This window comes from Camelus bactrianus, chromosome 33, assembly GCF_048773025.1.
Source record: "Camelus bactrianus isolate YW-2024 breed Bactrian camel chromosome 33, ASM4877302v1, whole genome shotgun sequence".
Taxonomy (NCBI): domain Eukaryota; kingdom Metazoa; phylum Chordata; class Mammalia; order Artiodactyla; family Camelidae; genus Camelus; species Camelus bactrianus.
Window position 1 is genome coordinate 13645681 of NC_133571.1, and position 21077 is coordinate 13666757.

Consider the following 21077-nt stretch of genomic DNA (forward strand, 5'->3'; position numbering starts at 1 on the left):
TCTTGAAACACTCTTTGCTTGGATTTTGTAACACCACACTCACTGCTTTTTCCTTAACTCATTGGTTATTAGTTTTCAGTATTCTGTATGGCTCTTCTCCTCTTAACTCCCCTGAATGTTACAGTAACCTGGGAGTGTACCTCTGGCTACCTCCTGCACACTCTCCCAAGATGATCTCATCCAGGCCTCGTTTGCATGCTGAGGACTTCTAAATCTTTCTCTAACCCTTGACTACTTTTTGGATTCCCAGACTTGTATAACTAGTTGCCTATTTGACATTTCCATTTGTTATAATCACAATAAGCATGATTTTAGCGTTTACTGAGTGTTCACTGTGGGCCAGGCAGCATTCTGAGTACTTCACCTGTATTATTTCACCTAATGTTGCCCACCCAGTGAGGTAGCACTACTATTCCCAGGCGAGGAAACAGGTATGCATTGAAGCACTTGAGTATCTAGTAGGTATCTTATATTTCCATGTCCAGAAGGTCTTGATTTTCCCCTTTCTTCTTGTTTCAGAATGACTCTGCCATTTACCCAATTGCTCAGGCCTAAAATTGAAGAGTTATTTTTGATTCCTCTCTTTATTCATATCCCAGATAACCCATCAGCAAATTCTATCCGTACTACCTTCAGAATACCTTAAATCCAACTTCCTCTCATCAATTCTACCACCAAAAACCCAGACTTACCCATTATAATCTTTTGGCTGGACGATTCCCTCATCTCCTTGCTTGTGTTCTTACCTCACCAAAGTTTGTTTTTCACATAGCAACTGTGTATTCCAAGTGTAAATCAATCAAATCATATTATTTCCTCACTTGAAAGCTGTCAGTGTCTCTCCCCTGTCTCCCTTCCCCCAACTGCTTGAATAAATCCTTACTCTGTCTAGCAAAGCCATATATGATCTGGCCTCTGGTCAGGTCTGCTTCTCCAGCCCATCTTTTCTCATCTCGCTCATTCTGCTGCACAGCCACGCTGGCCTTTTGGTCTGTCACACATGCCATGCTTCTTGCTGTTTCTAGGCCTTTGCACTTACTATCAAGTTAGAACACTGCTCCACCTAGATCTTTATATGTCTGTCTTTCTCTCATCATTTCAGTCTAAACCAGGGTTCAGCCAGTTTTTTCTGCCAAGGGCCAGATGGTCTCTGCTGCAATGACTCCACTCTGCTGTTGTGGGCCAAGAGCAGCCATAGACAATACAGAATGACAGAGTGTGGGGCCGTGTGCCAATAAAACTTTATTTATGGATGATGAAATTTGAATTTCATATAATTTTTATGTGCATGAAATATTCTTTTGATTCTTTAACCATTTAAAAATGTTAAAAACCATCCTTAGTTCGTGGACTGAACAAAACAGGTGGCAGGCCAGATTTGGCCTGTGGCCCAAAGTTTGCCAATCCTTGGTAAGCCATCACCTTAGAGAAACCTTTCCTGACTGCCCTAGTGAAAATAACCGCCCCAGCTAACCCCCATTCATCCTTAGTGTCCTGGTTTCTTTCTTTATTTGTTGTAGGTTTTATTTTCCATCTGTGCTAGATTGTAGCCTCATGGAGCAGGAATTTTGTCAGTTCTTCACCTCTGTATCTTTAGAGTCTAAAACAGTGCCTGGCAACTCAATAAATACTTGCTGGAGTGATTGAATGCCAATCACATTTTAATTTTGGCTGTAGACTGCTATCTGGTCTCCCTTTATTCAGTCTCTTTCCTATTCTCATTTCATATATATATATGTGTATATATATATATATAGCCAGACTAAATAAATACATTTATGACTTTTCTACATTTGAGAGCCAAATGTAGTTTCTGCTGTTTATTGGATGTGGTTTGACCCCCTAGAATTAACAAGGTTCTACGACTTTGTCTTTGATCTCGGCACTGCTGTGGCTATCCCTTTCCAACCAAATCAGTTTTTACCAATCTTTGTGTCTGATTTCCTACTTCTTCCCAGTATTTCCCTCTCCTATTTCTTCTTTTTTTTTTTCAGTTGAAGTATACTTGATTTACTGTTGTGTTAGTTTCAGGTGTACAGCAAAGTGATTCAGTTATACATACATGTGTATTCCCACACATACATATATTCTTTTTCAGAATCTTTTCCATTATAGGTTATTACAAGATAGTGAACGTAGTTCCTTGTGCTATACAGTAGGTCCCTGTTTATCTATTTTATATGTGGTACTGTGTATATGTTAATCCTCCTCCCATTTATTCTTAATCAGCCATTGTCTGTGATTTATTTCCTTCAGAGCTGCGTTCCTAAAAACTCTTTGTAGGTTATAGGCCTCTTTGAGAATCTGAAGAAATCTGCTGTCTCACCTGGCAGATGCTCATATAAACAAAGGTTTGCCTGTAATTTCAGAGAAATTTCTAAGCTCACTCCTGCCTATAAACTTGTCTGCAACTAAATGCATGCTTAGCCCCTTTCCTGATGGATGAGAACTCCCATTGTGCTTTGTGTTCATTTCTTTTCAGTGCTGACCCTCCTCCCCATCTCTTTTCCATTTATTACCACTTTGCTTTTGAGGGTTTGCAGTCTCTTCCTGGCTGCTGGTCTCCCCTTTGGCATGGAAACATATTCAACTCAGAAAGTAATCCTCCCGAGCAGGTCTTTCCCTACCTCGTGCCCTATCTGCTTTCCCATAGAACTGAGTTTTTTCAAAAGAGTGGTCTGTACTCACTTCCATTTTTGTCATTTTGTAATCACACTTCGACCCATTGACTTTGGCTCTTCTTACCTCTAACACTGCCTTGAAATTGGGCTCGGTAAAGTCATAGGTGACTTCCCAGTTTTGGTTTTTTTTTGGGGGGGGGTGTTTGTTTTTAAGGGGAGTGGTAATTAGGTTTTTTTTGATGGAGGTACTGGGGATTGAACCCAGGACCTTGTGCATGCTAAGCACATGCTGTGCCACTGAGCTATACCCTTCCCCCGCCCAACCTCCTAGTTCTGATATTCCCTGTACAAGCTTCAGTCCTTACCCAGCTTGACCATCCCTTGATATATATTCTTCCCTTGAGTGTTTTGTACTTGCATGCATGATCTTTCTCCTTGGCCATTCCATCTCTGTCTCCTTCCTTAGCGTCCCTTTCCCGTGTACATTAAGTGTAGGTGTTGCTCAGGGATCTGCCATGGACCCTCCTTTTCTCAGCATTCTCTCCCAGGAGGACTGCATTTATGCATACAGTTTCAGCATGCATGTATTCATTGAATCAGATGCATTTTCTCAGATCATTGTATCTTACAACTTGGATAGGCATTTCAAATTCAAATGTCTAAAGTTATTTCCCTTCCCACTCCTGGAAACTGCTCTTTCTTTATTTGCAGTCTTATAAATATCACCATAGATCTGATCAGCCTAAGCCCAATACCTGCAAGTCTTTACTGATTCTTTCCATCCCCTTAACCCTTTATATTAAAACCTTGTCCTTTTTGCCTTCTCTCTATGGAATCTGTCCTCCTCAATCCCCAGTACTACTGCCGTATTTTATAACTGTTCTTCCTGCCTCTGGTTTTGAAGGTAGTCTCTACTTGCCCACTGCTGTCCTAGAGATCTCGTGAAAATATAAATCTAACCATGCTTCTCTCCTGCCTGAAAGCATTGCTAATGAGCTGTAGCCTTCAAGATGAGGCCCACGTTTCCTTGAAGATAAACTTCAGACTCATGCAGGCATTTAAGACCATTCATGATCTGCCTCTGCTTTTCCCCCCACCCTCAATATCTTATGCCCCTTTCCCACATCAGCTAGGGCCTCAGCCACACTGAACTGTTTGTAACTTTGCTCCATGCCATGCTCTTTTGTACCTATGTGCCTTTATGTGTGTTATTATCTCTGCCTGCAGTGTCTCCCCTCAACCCCAATTTATCCTTAAAAAGTTAGAGTAAGTTTTCATCCATTCTGGAGTGGCTTTCCTGACCCTTTCTCCTTGACCAAATTAGTCAACTTTCTGCTGTGCTTCCGTATTCATTCCTCTGGCATGTATTTCTCTAGCAAAGCAGGAGACACACTGTATTCCATTAATTGAATGACCTGTTCTTGACAGACTAGCAGGTCCTTAAAGGCAGAAGCTGTCTTTTATCTCTGTATTCATCCCTTAACCCAGAAATGGGCTCACATACATTTGAATGAATGATCTCCCTGCGCATTCTTAAAAGTAAAGATCGTATTGTCTGATTCTTTGGAGTCCACCAGTATTTTCTCCTACAATGCTATTACCACTTAATGTTTTTTAAACAGTGTAATGCATTTCCTTTATTTTTCTTACAAACATTTATTGAGTGCCAAATATGTGTCAGATACTAGGAATACAACAATGAATAAGTAAACTCTCCCTGTCCTCAAAGAGTGAACACTCTAGAGCAGAAGACAGACATGTAAACACATTTTTTATCCCTTATGCTAATTCAGTACTGGTGATTATGTGTGCATGTCTTTAAAATGCGACACTAAGACCTTGGTATTTTAGAGCGTGTAGCGGCAGACACATACATAGGGAAGTGTGCTGGCAGAAGCGACAGCTAACTGGAATAGATTCCCAAAGGAGAAGTGTTACTCTTCTTTAACTAGAGCTGCTGAAATGCACAATATGCCTCCTTGATGTTTCTTCATCTTCTTTGGTTGTTCTTAGTAATTTTCTTAGTCCTGTGGCCTCCTCAAGATGGAGCCATATATAATGATAACCAACAATGATTAACCTTCAAAACAAAGAATTTCTAACAATTCGAGTATCGGGGTGCTTTTGATACTGTCTATGGGTATTGGTGTTATTTTTAGTTGATTCATCGGTAAACCTTTATAGTTGAAGGAAATTGTTTTTTTTTAACTTTTAAGACAAACATTTTGGAGGGCGGAAGAATGCTTAGATACCTACCACTTAATTCAGTGCTCTGAAGTTCTGCGGAGTCTTGCGAGGGAAAAAAAAGGGTATAAGAAGTCATCCTAGGCTCTACTCGTCAAAGGCCAGATGTGGTGGAGCTTGTTTAATAGAAGAGTTTTCAAAGTAGCTTTGGAACCTCCATGTTATATTGGGAGGCGAAAAACTCCAGGTGAGTGATTTTTGCTTTGACTATTGGGAGAAATTGGGAGGAATTTAGGGAGGAGCTGAAATCTAAATCTGTGTATTTTAGTTGAGGGTAGGGAGGAAAAGGCATTGAGGTCTAGCAGTTTCAAAATCACTGGTATTACTAGGAGCTGTGTGTCTCATCTCATCACTGCAGATGATTTAGGTCTTGACTACTTAAACTCTGATTTCTAATGCTGGAGTGGTGCCTACTTATAATACTGGGGGATAGAGATAGTGCAATTCTTGGGAAGAATTTTGAAATTTGTTGAATATTTCTTCACAAACCTCATACTAATATAATAGGAAGAATGAACTATCCTAAGATTTAAACAAAATTTTTATTCCAGAATATGAGTTACATAGTATTTTATCCTTTACCAGCATTTTAGTGGATTTTGGCTTTTGAAATGAAGGCTAAAATTGTACACCTGCCTGTCTGCCTTAGATACTTCTTGGGAGCAGGATCATGTCTTACTCATCTTTCCATTAGGAATAGATAGCATATAAATGGTTTTTGAATGAATGAAAGTAAAAGAAATACTACTTTGCTTGAAAAGTTGTCCAAATAGTACATAATTCCTCGAAGCAGAATTTTATGTATTTTTCTAAAATGACTTCATCATATTTTATATGTTAACATTATTGTCTGTAATAATTATTTTGGGTTCACTTAGGTTCTCTTGTGGAAAAAAATATTCCTATTGTTTCATCACTTACAAATAGCCACTAAAGGATGAAAAGTCTGCCATTAGAATAAAAATCCTCAAATGTTAAGATATTTTATGAGTAAAATAGAATTTGCTAGTAAAGGTATGTTTGGAAGTTCTCAAATAACTGGTTACCCTAGAGTTAGGGATGGGGGTAATAAAGAAATTCTACACATTTATTATTTTAGAATTAGATTTCGCTTAGGAAATTATATTAGATAGCTTCATTGCATTCCTAACCACTGGAAGCTAAATATAATTTAACAGTATTTTACAGTGCTCAACTTGGCAAGGATACTTTTCTATCTTTGGAGGTAAGAAAGGGCTAAAATCTTGGTGATCTAGTCTCCAAAGTCATCATTATCCAGAAGGAATAGGTTTGGTGCCTCTTGCCTGTATTCTGTCTTGGAATGCTGTGCTCATCTGGAGAAAGCCGGTGTGAAAGGAAAAGTGTGAATGGCTGTCTGGGCCCAGTTTCCAGGAATACTTGGTCACATGCAGCGTGGTGTCTCCTGTACTCTCTCTCTTCAGGCTTGTAATGCCACAGTGCCAAACATGGGTTTAACTGCAGCTCCTTTTGTTGTTTTTTGTAGACATTTTGCCTTAGTCTTGATTTCTAGGCAAGTCTAAATCCTTGGGAAGGCAGCACTGTTACCTTGTTTCCTTCTAGGAACATCTTCCGTGAACCCCACGTGTTTAAAGGAGGTAATGGGAGTGAGATGAGAGGCAAGGAAGGATTTCATTTGTAGCACCTCTTGCAGCAATTTTTTTTCCAGTGCTTTCTCAACTTGGCTTTCCTCAGATTTTTTTGAGAGGTGGGGCTCTTACACGGAATTGGAGGTTCAGAGTTAGCCAACTAGAGCTCCTTAGCATAACAATGGTGGCTTTTGCTTTTGGCTAAACTGTCTGGGTTATTTAAACAATGGGTGCTTATTTTTTTTTAAGCATGCTTCAAGAAGTCAATCTATATTTCAAGTGAAGAGAAAGTTCTTGGGTGGAAGTAAAGTCATTCTTTTCTTATTCCAACTACAAGGCCACAAGAAAAGAGAGTTAATGCTTTCTGTCATTTTGGAAAATACTTGGAAACTTTAAACATTGGCAGAGTTAGTTAAACTACTGCTTGACAGCTCAGTAGTACTGTTTTGGAGCACACTGAATTTGGGTTGTATAGTTACATATTGTGAACATTTCAAATATAGAAAAGTGACTCACTAAGGTTACTGATAATGAACATAGCAATGTGGATCTCTTAGTTTCTTTTAAAGATTAATCATCTTGCATTGCTTCTGCTGTTAGTTACTTTACCTGTTGGTTATAGTACGTATCGTTGCTAGAACTCTCTCTCACTGCAGCACTTGGAGCATAAAATTCATGCATTTAGCAATGCAGTCCCCTGGTAAGTGTTAGGAAATCCCCAGGTGTCTGTGAAATGCCAAGAGTAGCTGGTTGTTCCATGAGAATAATCTAGGAAAAGAAAAACTAAATCAGAAAGTTAAAGGATTTGAATATGGGTATCATGTTACTTTAGTAGTAGCCAAAAGAAGAGCATGTTTTGTACTGTAGATGATTTATTTGATTCCTTTAAATACTTATTTATAGTTTTGGATTGTAACTATCAGTGGTAGGAAGTTCTTTGTAACTGTGATCTTGGGTGAGTCATTTGGCCCTTAAGAGCTTCAGTTTCTAAAATCACATCAATAGTGAGTACTCCAGTATGGATGCTGCCTTATAGTTTCCTGAGTAATCTGTATATAAATTACATGATTTACACAAATTATTTCATTTATTCCTTACAACACTCCAATAAATAAAGAGATTGAGATATAAAAATAGTGACTTGAATATCACACAGCCGGCAAGTGCTACAACTGAGACCTCAGTTCAGACTAGTCCTTCCCCCTCCTCGGTGGTGTCACATGCTGACAGATGCGAGGATCGACTGGCCCCCTCTAAAGTTGGGGGCCTTTAATTGGAATTTGGTTTGGGGATTATCAGTATAAATTGGAAGTGCAAGAAAATCTGTCTTTCATTTCTTATTTTGTTGTTTTATGTGGATTTTTTTCTGGCATCTGAAACTCATCTCTCTGAAAAGAACTCTGTCTCTGAATCAGTGAACTTCTATTAATCAGGTTGTTTAAATAGACCATCTTTCTTGAGAACTTGTTCACAATTGGTTAACTCCTTGATATTTATTTTAAAGGGCAGATTGAAAGTTAAGAGGTAAGAAGTTTTTTGCCTTTTGCCTTTTCCAGCTATGACTGAAAATAAGACGCTTCCTTCAGTTACTTTTGGATGCATTTCACCCTCTATGTGGTCAATTCATCATCCCTTTCACAAATGCTGCTGCCCACCATTAAGTCTCTTATCACAGGGCATTTTAAAATGATGCCATAAAATGCATGTTGAGAATCTTTGGATCTCAAATGTACGGAAATCACATCGAAATGTCACTTCCTGAGTTAAGGAACTGACAATTGTGGCAATTTCAGTCTCTATTAACATTCAGTAGACAAGAGATTATGATACTGTTTATGTTATTCCTTATTGGTCTGTAGACTTAACTACTTGTTGAAAAGATTTATTTGTTTTATTGGGGCTGTGTATTTCTGCCATTGTACTGATTTGCTTACTTGAATTAAAGTCACTCTTTAATTTTGGGCTGTATCTGTACTTTGAAATTTAGGACTATCCCCTGTGTACTGTGCACCATAGATGACATTTCAATGCATTATTCAGTTACTACACAGCTCCTATTGTCTGTTGTGAAGCTGTATGGCTGGGTCCATTTATTTCAACTTTAAGTTATTTTATATCCATATGAATGATAATGATTAATATATAGAAACTAAGTTTTCCAAATTCATTTGTATCTCCTCGGGGCATTTCTTTGGGATATGTTCACATTCGTGTTTCTTTTCCCTGATTTTAAAATAATTTTCCTTTGTTGTAGGATGAGCAGTTCTTAGGTTTTGGCTCAGATGAAGAAGTCAGAGTACGAAGTCCCACAAGGTCTCCTTCAGGTATGGCCAGTTAAATGCATGGTGCCTTCACATTTTGTTTGTTAAGAAACTGTGGCTTCCCCTTGCCTTTTCTACATGTAAAGGGTGGTCGTAAATACCAGCAACTTTTGGGTGCATCCTTCCCTTTTGCTCACACTAAGTGGAAAATGGCTTATGAACCAGACCTCTTTATGGCAGTCCTCTCTGTCAAGGCCACTTTTGGTTTATTCCTGATTATGCTTCTCTCTGGGAACCACTTGAGGCATGGGGACTAGATTTCTGTGGAATGATTGGAAAACCTGGTAGGCAAATTGAGGTAGCCTACTAAGAGCATCCTCCGATTAATGCATTTTGAATTATATGGTAGTATACGTGATTTTGGGAGTAACTTGGCCATTGTTTTTCACAGAGGAAATTTAATCTATTGTCAAAGAACTAAAAACAAAATATCGGCGCTGTATGAAACTCTTTTACCCGATCCTTGAAAAACTGTTTACTTTAATAAATAAAGAAAATAAAAACGACATGGGGTATTTCCATTTATTAGCAATATTTGTCATTTTTCTCATCAAGAAAATATCTAGAATGTCTTGAAATTCTAGACTTACAGTAGCTTCCTGAGAGATGATCTTCAGTGGAAATAACATTTAATGGCTTGCAGAAATCTATATAGGAGAGGGTTGTAGATCTTTTGATGAAAAAAACATTCCCCATCTGTGCTGCCATTCTGACTTGTATGGTTTTCTTGATTTTATGTGGATAGACAATCTAGTTAGATATGATGTTGTTAGCTATGTTTTTGCTGTTTGACATTGACTTAGTTTGTGATAGTTTGTTAGCATTTGGGTTCCATTTAAGAATCATCATATGTATATGGTAATCTAATTCAAACACATACGTTGACCATTTTTCCTTTCCCAAGTGGTAGTGGTATCGCCAATCTAGTTGGGAGCGCTTAGCCGGTGGTATACCAGCATCTGCCATTTAGACAGTAGCAGTGTTCTCTTTAAGATGTGATGAAATCTTAAAATTTCATAACAGAAGGTGATTTTAGAAGTCATCTGGTCTAACCCTTTATTTATAGATGACAAAATGAGGCATGATGAGGAGTTACTTCTAACTGGTTTGTGAGTTTTTTTAATGTGTTGTGGATTATAGAAGTTAGCTGCAGAGCTGGATTCTTCTCTTTTCTCCTTTTTCTGCTTGTCCAGCAAAAGTTTCTTTTAAAAGTTGAATAGAAGAGGTTTTCAGAATTAATAAAGGCCTGTGAGTGGCCAGGTTCAAGTCTACCATGATGATTAGGAATCTTGTGATGTACTGCTGGGTAGGAGTTTATTTTGTTAATTCACAACCCTTTCTTGATGGTTTCCTCTTAAGTTTTTTTCTTAGCTGTCAATCTACCTTGAATATTGTCTTTTTTTTTTAACCATTTGTATATACTTTTATTATTTAAGAAATGAAACATAGTTTCTCTGCTGTCTCCTAGTCCATTACTTTTGTTGTAACTAGTATATGTGGAGAACCGATTTGTGAATCCTTAATCTATTGAGAGAAGTCTCAAGTTAATTGGTGAGGAAAGCATTTATATTTAGAAAGCTCAACAATAAGACCTTTGATTTCTGTTCTGTTAGAAGGTTGGTTCCAAAGTCTAAAATGTTCATCACAATGGCATAAATCTCTTCTGGTGCCTATTAGGGGAGGTTATAATCTCAGAAGAATGTTGAGTCATATAAAACATTGAAAAGTCATGAGAGAAGAGAAGATGTGACCGACTAGGTAACTCTTAATACATTTGAAAAGTAGAGACCATACAAAGAATTTTAGGAAACTGGTTTCCTTAAGTTTCTTGATATGTAGCAAATTGAGCTGATTTATAAATTGGCAAATTCCTTTTATTTAGAATACAAGAAATTTGATTTAACTTGTCAGTTTGTTCTTGACGTCAGTTATGGTTAAATCTGTTTTGTAACTTGAGACTTAACTAGTTCAAGAACCTGTAGATAGGGGAACAGACTAATGTCATGTCATTTCACTGACTAGTTCACATACCACTGAGTTCAGTGATCTTATTCTGATCTCATTCTGATCTGATCTCATGAATGAATATTGTCTTTTCAATGAAACTGTCTTAACTTGTTTTGACAGAGCAAATCGAAAATATAGGAAGCTGAGCTGCCCATAGAAGTCGGTATATTGTTGTATCCTAGAGAAGTTGGTATGTTACTGATTGAAGAGACCTTGTTCAAATTTGTTAAAGCCCAAATTCTGAACTGAAAAGATGAAATGACTTACTATAAATGTGTTCTCAAGTGTTACTTTTGGTGGCTCTGATACAGAAAAGGTCGTACAGATTTTTTTTTTAACGTATTTTTTTGAATTCAGAAAAAAGTTTCACCTAAAGTTTAGTTTTTCTATCAAAAAAGTCAAGTGTTCTTTTAGGTAGAATATTATTTCCTTGATTTCTTTAAGGCAGGTTTTTGGTGGAAAGAAACTAAGCACAATTAAGATGCTTTATTGATTCATTTGACCCAAGTAGAGTTCAGTACAAAATGGCTTGTGCTAAATTATATTCAGCTTAGTTAAGACCTAAACTACAAAGCTAAATATATGCTCTTCATTGTTTAATTTCTATACACAGTTAAAACTAGTCCTCGAAAACCTCGCGGGAGACCTAGAAGTGGCTCTGACCGAAATTCAGCTATCCTCTCAGATCCATCTGTGTTTTCCCCTCTAAATAAATCAGAGACCAAATCTGGAGATAAGATCAAGAAGAAAGATTCTAAAAGTATAGAAAAGAAGAGAGGAAGACCTCCCACCTTCCCTGGAGTAAAACTCAAAATAACACATGGAAAGGACATTTCAGAGTTACCAAAGGGAAACAAAGAAGACAGCCTGAAGAAAATGAAACGGACCCCTTCTGCTACATTTCAGCAAGCCACAAAAATTAAAAAATTAAGAGCAGGTAAACTCTCTCCTCTCAAGTCAAAGTTTAAGGCAGGGAAGCTTCAAATAGGAAGGAAGGGGGTACAGATTGTACGCCGACGAGGAAGGCCTCCATCCACAGAAAGGATAAAGACCCCGTCAGGTCTCCTCATTAACTCTGAACTGGAAAAGCCCCAGAAGGTCCGGAAAGACAAGGAAGGAACACCTCCACTCACAAAAGAAGATAAGACAGTAGTCAGACAAAGCCCTCGAAGGATTAAGCCAGTCAGGATTATTCCTTCTTCTAAAAGGACAGATGCAACAATTGCTAAGCAGCTCTTGCAGAGGGCGAAAAAGGGGGCTCAAAAGAAAATCGAGAAAGAAGCGGCTCAGCTGCAAGGAAGGAAGGTGAAGACACAGGTCAAAAATATCCGACAGTTCATCATGCCTGTTGTCAGTGCCATCTCCTCCCGCATCATCAAAACCCCCCGGCGGTTTATAGAGGATGAGGATTATGACCCTCCGATTAAAATTGCCCGACTAGAGTCTACGCCGAATAGTAGATTCAGTGCCACATCCTGTGGATCTTCTGAAAAATCAAGTGCGGCGTCTCAGCACTCCTCTCAGATGTCTTCAGACTCCTCCCGATCTAGTAGCCCCAGTGTTGATACCTCCACAGATTCTCAGGCCTCGGAGGAGATTCAGGTACTTCCTGAAGAGCGAAGCGATACCCCTGAAGTTCATACTCCACTGCCGATTTCCCAGTCCCCAGAAAACGACAGTAATGACAGGAGAAGCAGAAGGTATTCCGTGTCAGAGAGAAGTTTTGGATCTAGAACGACAAAAAAATTATCCACTCTACAAAGTGCCCCCCAGCAGCAGACCTCTTCCTCTCCACCTCCACCCCTGCTTACTCCACCCCCGCCACTGCAGCCAGCCTCCAGCATCTCTGACCATACACCTTGGCTCATGCCTCCAACCATCCCTTTAGCATCACCATTTTTGCCTACTTCTGCCGCTCCCATGCAAGGGAAGCGAAAATCTATTTTGCGAGAACCAACATTTAGGTGGACTTCTTTAAAGCATTCTAGGTCAGAGCCACAATACTTTTCCTCAGCAAAGTATGCCAAAGAAGGTCTTATTCGCAAACCGATATTTGATAATTTCCGCCCCCCTCCACTGACCCCTGAGGATGTCGGCTTCGCGTCTGGGTTTTCTGCATCTGGTACTGCTGCTTCAGCCCGACTGTTTTCGCCACTCCATTCTGGAACAAGGTTTGATATGCACAAAAGGAGCCCTCTTCTGAGAGCTCCAAGATTTACTCCAAGCGAGGCTCACTCTAGAATATTTGAGTCTGTAACCTTGCCTGGTAATCGAACTTCTGCTGGAACATCTTCTTCAGGAGTCTCTAACAGGAAAAGGAAAAGGAAAGTGTTTAGCCCTATTCGATCTGAACCAAGATCTCCTTCTCACTCCATGAGGACAAGAAGTGGAAGGCTTAGTACTTCTGAGCTGTCACCTCTCACCCCACCGTCTTCTGTCTCTTCCTCGTTAAGCATTTCTGTTAGTCCTCTTGCCACTAGTGCCTTAAACCCAACTTTTACTTTTCCTTCTCATTCCCTGACTCAGTCTGGGGAATCTGCAGAGAAAAACCAGAGACCAAGGAAGCAGACTAGTGCTCCGGCAGAGCCATTTTCGTCCAGTAGTCCCACTCCTCTCTTCCCTTGGTTTACCCCAGGCTCTCAGACTGAAAGAGGGAGAAATAAAGACAAGGCCCCTGAGGAGCTGTCCAAAGAGCGAGAGGCTGACAAGAGCGCGGAGAAGGACAAGAGCAGAGAGAGAGACCGGGAGAGAGAGAAAGAGAATAAGCGGGAGTCAAGGAAAGAGAAAAGGAAAAAGGGATCAGAAATTCAGAGTAGCTCTGCTTTGTATCCTGTGGGTAGGGTTTCCAAAGAGAAGGTTGTTGGTGAAGATGTGGCCACTTCATCTTCTGCCAAAAAAGCAACCGGGCGGAAGAAGTCTTCATCACTTGATTCTGGGACTGATATTGCGTCTGTGACTCTTGGGGATACAGCAGCTGTCAAAACCAAAATACTTATAAAGAAAGGGAGAGGAAATCTGGAAAAAAACAACTTGGACCTCGGCCCAACTGCCCCATCCCTGGAGAAGGAGAAAACCCTCTGCCTTTCCACTCCTTCATCTAGCACTGTTAAACATTCCACTTCCTCCATAGGCTCCATGTTGGCTCAGGCAGACAAGCTTCCAATGACTGACAAGAGGGTTGCCAGCCTCCTAAAAAAGGCCAAAGCCCAGCTCTGCAAGATCGAGAAGAGTAAAAGTCTTAAACAAACTGACCAGCCCAAAGCACAGGTACTCTTTTCCCCCTTGCCTGTTAAAGTCAAATTTCTCGAGCCCCTTCTGTGAGCCAGTTTCAGGCTGAGTGTTCCAGTTACATCCAATTCTGGGAATCAGGAAAAGATGGTAGCGTTGGCAGTGGTCCCTTAAGGACTGGTAGGATTTTGATAGGTAGAGAATGATAGGGGAGAATATTTTAAGGAGAAAGAACAGTGTAGGTAGAGATAGAAGAGTGTAAGACATACTTGAGGAACAGTGCATGGCTGGACTGGTGCCTGTAGGAAGGTGGTGAACTCAGACTGAAAGGCAGGTGGGGCCACAGCACACAGAATGCTGAGCTGTTTGTGCTTAATGGGTTTGGTGTGATGGAATCTGTGATTTAATTTTGAAGGTGCACTTTTGCAGTCAGATTGTTTTACTGTTGTTTACTATAGAAAATGGGGAGAGGGGATTCTCAACCTGAGTAGTGAGTGATTAGACCAATAGCTAACAGGTAGTTGCAGAATGCATATGAGAAGCACTTAGCCTTAAGTTGCGGTATAGGAAAGCTGCACAATTCACTTAGTTAAGATGATGACGAACAGATTTTTGTAAAGAACAGCATTTTTTTTACAAACTGAGCTAGGCACTGGCCTTTTCTGAGAAAGCCTGCTGATCATTCGATTGGTTTTAAAAATTGTCATGTAATGGATTCATGTTTATACCAACATATCAAGTGAGGTTAAGATGACCACAAACTTAGGTTTTAATATTACTTAACATAAGCAACATTTACACTTAGTAGTTCTGCCAGTTGAGAGTTCCAGCAGGAATATGATGAGACTTGCCTCCGACAGCATTTCGGATGTTTTTAGTTAGCCTTCTAGTGATAGGTTCCATGGCTTTTTCAAATGCCAGACATTTCTGTTTGGAGCCATGGCCTTTTATACTTCCATTCACAAGTTATTTCTCCCTACTTCTCTGTTGATCAAGGAAATATAAGAAATAGTCTCTGGTTAGATAAGCCTTATTTTACACCAGACTGAACTTTTTGAGGCTGGCAGCTTGATTTTTTGAGGGGAACTTTAGAGAAGTACTATAACTAGAAATAGAAGCTTAGTTCATTTTTGGTTTTTGATTAGAGGCCTTTTTTTTCCTCCCTGCCAATTTTAGGGTACAGAAGTAGTTGATTCCTGTATATCGATAGGCAAATCATCTGGGAATAACTGTATGTGCTGATTGTAGATTATAATAAGTTAATCAACTGTACCTTGGCTTCATTCAATTACATTTTCAACATTGTTTGTTTTGGGCTTGCCTCCTGTTCAGGGTCAAGAAAGTGACTCATCGGAGACCTCTGTGCGAGGGCCGCGGATTAAACACGTCTGCAGGAGAGCTGCTGTTGCCCTTGGCCGAAAACGAGCTGTGTTTCCTGATGACATGCCCACCCTGAGTGCCTTACCGTGGGAAGAACGAGAAAAGATTCTGTCTTCCATGGGGAATGATGGTAGGTTGGGCATGTCGACCATGAGGTCTGAGCAGACATTGGGTTTGCTTGCTGATCATGCTGGAGGTGCCTGGTAGGCTCTTCATGGCATTATATGTTAGGCTGTGTTCTCCATGAAACAGATGGCAAGGGGCGGGTGAAATGTGCAAGGATTTTATTAGAGGAAATGCCTGAGAGAGAAAATGGGTGGGAGTCAGGAAAGGCTGGGAGAGCTGTTAAGACTGCCTTGCAAGTCTGACCCTAGTGAAAGAGAGAGGGATGGAAGGTGGGGTTAGAATCTTCCTAGACTGCCTGCCATGCAGTGTAAGAAAGTTTGGCAAGGCTGTTGGGGAGCCCTTGAGCAGAGTCGACTATCAGAGGAGTCTCCCAGGAACAGGCCTACCTCAGTATCCTTGCCGTGCTCATCACTCTGGGAGGATCCGCCTTGGTAAGTGTGGCCTTGTGGCCTCTACACTGGATTTTAGAGCGCAGCAGCTGGGGCCTGTGGTCAGTTTATGCTCCCTATGGTTGGATGGATGTCTGTGAGGCGCGTTCTCATGCTTGCCATAGTGTCGTTAAATCCTGGGTGACTGCTCAGCTGAAATTTAGAAGTTTAGAAAATCTTCAGAAGTGTTCAGTTCTATTCTTGACTTTAGGTAACATTGTGTTTTGTTAGTGTTTGGATTTCTGCTTTTGACAAGCTGCAAGTTATAGGCATTTTTAAACATTTAAGTAACTATTTACAGTGGACTCTGAGTTTTGCATATGAATTTTTTTATAATGAATTTCATTTTTGGAGTCCTAATTAAAGCAAGGATTGAATGTATATAATAACTTAAATAACTGAAGCACTACGCTGTACACCAGAAATTAACACAACATTATAAATCGACTGTACTTCCAAGTTAAAAAAAAAAAACCATAAATAGATTTTGAGAATCTCCCCTCTACTCCCAAGAAGGAATTGGATACTGGATACTCCCTCAGAGCTAATGCCGTGTCCCTTTAACAGACAAGTCATCGATTGCTGGCTCAGAAGATGCTGAACCTCTTGCTCCACCCATCAAACCAATTAAACCCGTCACCAGAAACAAGGCACCGCAGGAACCTCCAGTTAAGAAAGGCCGGCGATCGAGGCGATGTGGGCAGTGTCCTGGCTGCCAGGTGCCTGAGGACTGTGGCGTTTGCACTAATTGCTTGGACAAGCCCAAGTTCGGTGGCCGCAACATAAAGAAGCAATGCTGCAAGTGAGTGCACGTCTTCCTCTGAGGGGCTGGCCTCCCAGCCGTGAAGGCCGCTGGTCTGACCTCGGTTTGTCACAGAGATGTGTCGGAACGCTGAATGTGCTTATGCTGAGTCCCCTTGAGTTGCAAGATGAGCTGCACAGTTGGATTTTGTGATGTACTAGGTTTGGGCTGCACTTAAATCAGAAATACTTGCAGGCAGTGCTGTCTAAGAGAACATTCTGCAGAGGTGGGCATGTTCTATATCTGCTCAGCTCAGTGTGGTAGGTTAGCCAAGTGCATACTTAGCACCTGGAATGTGCTAAGTGCTAAGTGTGACTGAGAAACTACATTTTAAAATTTTATTTAATTTTAAATTTAAATAACCACATGTGCCAAGGCTACCATATACCAGCTCTGGAGGGTTTCTAAGTAAAAACTGACAAATTTAGGCATAGTATTAATTAGGTCAACTGAAATTACCTTTATCTTTATGATATTCAGGAAGTATCAGTGATATCTTGTATAAATTTATTTCTTCTCTAACTCTCAGCATATTTTTATTCCTGTGGAAGTTTTGATCCCCTTTTTTCCCTTTTTTTTAGTCAGTTTGTGGATGTACTTTCTACTCTCTGGGATAATTTGTTTAAATTGGGTCAGGAGAATTGCATTACAGAAATTTTGGTGATTGAATATCTCAAGTGCCTGGCACCGGGAATAGAGATTATCAATAGATATTTGCTGAGTGAATGAATGAATAACATGCAAGTGATTTATATAAAACATAATTGGGAGAAATGCTGCATTATTTACTTAAGGGAAGACAGTTTCTAGGAGACAGTAAGTAGTTCTGTGCCTTGGTTTAGTCTGGCCTTAAGGAAGAATCTTAATCTCAGTCCTATTTGTGAAAAGAAGTAAGATAATTCATAGGCACATGATAGCAAGATAAAACTGCACTAAACTTAGGCATTGAAGTAGATTCAGTTCAATTTTAGACTTCAAATTAAGTTTGAGTTTCATTAAATTGAGGACTGAAATATATATCAAAGCCTTGAGATAGACCTGTAGCATTATAGTGGCAGACAGTGGACTCATTGGGTAATTTTAGTCCATTCTGTATTCAGATTACTTTATGAATATTAATCTCATAAGGGAGCAAAACTGGTCTGATTGCAAGAAATAATGACCCATCATTTTGTATGGTGGTAGTCAGTACTGGGTTGTAAGACATTTGAGTCCCATTCTGAAAATAATTTGGAATTTGCTTCTTTTAGATCCTCAAGTTAGGTAAAATTGCTGATCCAAGAATTCAAAGGCTTGGATTTAATCTAAATAATGAGGAGTTCTTTTTTTCAACTCTCAAAATGAACCTGAATAAAGGTTCGCCAATTCTTGCAGACAAATGAACACTTGTTTCAGTTGCCTCTCTTCTAAATGTAGTTTACTTTGTGGTATTCCTTGGTATTCCAGGATGAGAAAATGTCAGAATCTACAATGGATGCCTTCCAAAGCCTACCTTCAGAAGCAAGCAAAAGGTAGTGTTGTAAAAAGATCTTCCCCCAAATGTGTCCTACTTTAATGTCGTATAGCTGTGCGCACCTAGTGGAAGGAGAATACTGGCTTTTTTCAGAGTACTGCTCTTTCCTGGGGAGCTGATGGTTGTTGAAGCTGGGTGATAGGTACATGAGCGTTCATTTTTCCCTTTTCTTTGGCGTATGTTTGAAATTTCCCATAATAAAAAATTTTTAATTCATATGAAAGTTATATTGTTAAGTTTCCTAAAGCAATAAAAGTATACCTCCTTCACCTGACCAACTTGGCATGAACTTTCTCGAGCCTTTCAGCGTCATCTTTAGCTGTAGGAAACTGAGAATAAAATTGTTACATTCGTCTACTCATATTTTAAATAAAAATCTCCTCACTTATAGAAAAACAATCTTTCTTTTTTTTTTTCCCCTCCCAGCTGTGAAAAAGAAAGAGAAAAAGTCTAAGACCAGTGAAAAGAAAGAAAGCAAAGAGAGCAGCGCTGTGAAGAACTCGGTGGACTCCGGTCAGAAATCCACCGCATCGGCCAGAGAGGATCCCGCCCCCAAGAAAAGCAGCAGCGAACCTCCTCCACGCAAGGCCTCAGAGGACAAGGGCGAGGAAGGCCACGCCTCCGCCCCAGGACCTGAGGCCAAGCAAGTGACCATCCCCGCTTCCAGGAAGTCCAGCAAGCAGGTCTCCCAGCCGGCACCAGCCATCCCCGCACAGCCTCCTAGCACAGCACCACCGAGGAAAGAAGTTCCCAAGACCACGCCCAGCGAGCCCAAGAAAAAGCAGCCTCCCCCCCCAGAGGCAGGTGAGTGAGACGGCAGGAGCACGCACAGCAGAGAGCACTGGCGTCTTCAACAGCCCTTGGAAACCTGAAATCTCTGTGTTTAAGTCTCTGATACAAGGAAATGAGCTCTCTTTTAACCATTATGTCGAAATAAATAGAAGAAAAAACCAGTTAAGCTGGAGATATTGTCTTAATTTCCTTTTTAAAGCCTAGAGTTTGAATAGCTTTCTGTTTTTTCTAATGCCCCTTTCTTTGCAGGCAGTCAGTCCTAGAATCATCATTGCTATTAACATTAACTGTCAGTTCAGTGGCATCTGACTGCAATTTATTTTGAATTCTTCAGGTCCAGAGCAAAGCAAGCAGAAAAAAGTGGCTCCTCGCCCCAGTATTCCTGTAAAACAAAAACCAAAAGAAAAGGTGAGGAGAGATTTGTTTCTCTGCCGTTTCTCAAGGATGTGTTCTATTCTGTAGGGAAACAGCCTTATCCTTGACATTTACATGACTGAGTGAAATTGCATTTCTGCTTCTATGTAGATGGCAGTGGAATGTCTTTTTTTTTTTTTTTTTTTTTTTTGATGGGAGGAGGTAATCAGGTTTATTTATTTTCAGAGGAGGTACTGGGGATTGAACCCAGGACCTTGTGCGTGCTGAGCATGTGCTCTACTGCTTGAGCTATACCCTCCCCCCAGTGGTATTTCTTAAAATTAGTAAACTTCAGGTTTAGGTTTTAGCTCTTTTTTTTTTTTTCTGTCTTTCCCCCCTTGTTGCTTTTCCCTTCTTTGTGACCCTACATGCTAATGTTGTGGGCCACTTAGCATAACTGTCTTTGCCCTCAACATCCTTTAGAAGTATTTGTCTGTAAGTCACCGTTCCTTATGTCCACTACTTTTATTATGCAGAGAGAGGTCTTTAAGAATTTTCCAGCCCTTTCTGTGCCACCACAATGTGCACAGGAAGGTCCTGGCTGATGCTGTTATGAGCATCAACAATGCTGGGAAAAGAGGTAAATGCCAGGTTTTTATTTAGTTGTGCTCCAAAGTCATTGTCCAATTTCTAACTGTGGTGACATTGGGATTACATTGGCGAATTTGAAATCGATCACAGAGCTGGGAAAGTTGTGAATCTCACAGGCAGGAGTGACTAGCCCCAGAAATGATGTGTGCCACTCCAAGTTCTAGAACAATGGCAGGATAACCTGCTTCCATTCCATCAGCATGGTTTCATTGTACTCCCAACCTCAGCCGGCATCGTGGGCCATGAAGAAGCAAGACGAAGATGCACAGGAGGGAAAATCCTGGGGATGCTTTTTCTGGGGATATAATACACACATGCCAATAAAATGCCTCAATGGAGAAAAAATCTGAAGATTACTTCTCTGTTTCTATAGGATACTTAGGTTGGAAACATGTTTTCCAGATCTACTATTAGATTTGTCATTTGCATTGTTATCTGTTGCAAAAGTGAAGGCAAGCAGGGTGTGGGTTTGTTGTTTATCCATCTTCTGTCTCTGTAGGAAAAACCACCTCCAGTCAACAAGCAGGAGAACGCAGGCACTTTGAACATCCTCAGCACTCTCTCCAATGGCAATAGTTCCAAGCAAAAAGTCCCAGCCGATGGAGTTCACAGGATCAGAGTGGACTTTAAGGTAAAAGTGTTCAGTGACCACGTACTATATTGAGTGTTGTGGACTTTAAATCAAGAAAATGATGTTACCAAAGGTGTTGAAAGAGAGGAAACTCACGCCAAGTGGAGGAATGAATAACTGCCCTCAATACATGGGTTCAGGTGTGTGAGAACTCTGGTCAGCACTGCCAGGTCAGTCTGTGAGCAGACTGAAGGGCGGAAGCACTGAGGCAGCCTGCCTGTCAGGAGCAGTAATGTGCATTTAGGTGAGAACAGTGTCTAAGGAAGTAATTCTTTCACATAGGAATTATCAAACCGTGATGATTGCTTGAATCAGCAAGACTCTTAAGGGAAATTCAGGCCCAATAGATCTTTGCATTATAGTGAACAGGTG

The 21077-nt window shown here is 40.4% G+C and overlaps 1 protein-coding gene and 1 pseudogene across 8 annotated transcripts in view; both read left to right on the top strand.

Annotated features, from left to right (window-relative positions):
• KMT2A (lysine methyltransferase 2A) overlaps window positions 1–21077 on the top strand; it is a 71810-nt gene that overhangs the window by 14241 nt on the left and 36492 nt on the right. For 6 of the 8 annotated variants that reach the window (XM_074356878.1, XM_074356883.1, XM_074356880.1 and 3 more), the window contains 8 exons: window positions 8727–8796; window positions 11414–14067; window positions 15361–15538; window positions 16530–16764; window positions 18211–18275; window positions 18704–19081; window positions 19404–19477; window positions 20574–20705. In XM_074356878.1, coding sequence (XP_074212979.1) covers window positions 8727–8796; window positions 11414–14067; window positions 15361–15538; window positions 16530–16764; window positions 18211–18275; window positions 18704–19081; window positions 19404–19477; window positions 20574–20705 — 3786 coding nt within the window. The remainder of the gene's footprint in view (window positions 1–8726; window positions 8797–11413; window positions 14068–15360; window positions 15539–16529; window positions 16765–18210; window positions 18276–18703; window positions 19082–19403; window positions 19478–20573; window positions 20706–21077) is intronic. The other 2 variants (XM_074356884.1, XM_074356885.1) reach the window with 1 other exon arrangement.
• LOC141575829 (small ribosomal subunit protein uS8-like) lies at window positions 19595–20560 on the top strand (annotated as a pseudogene).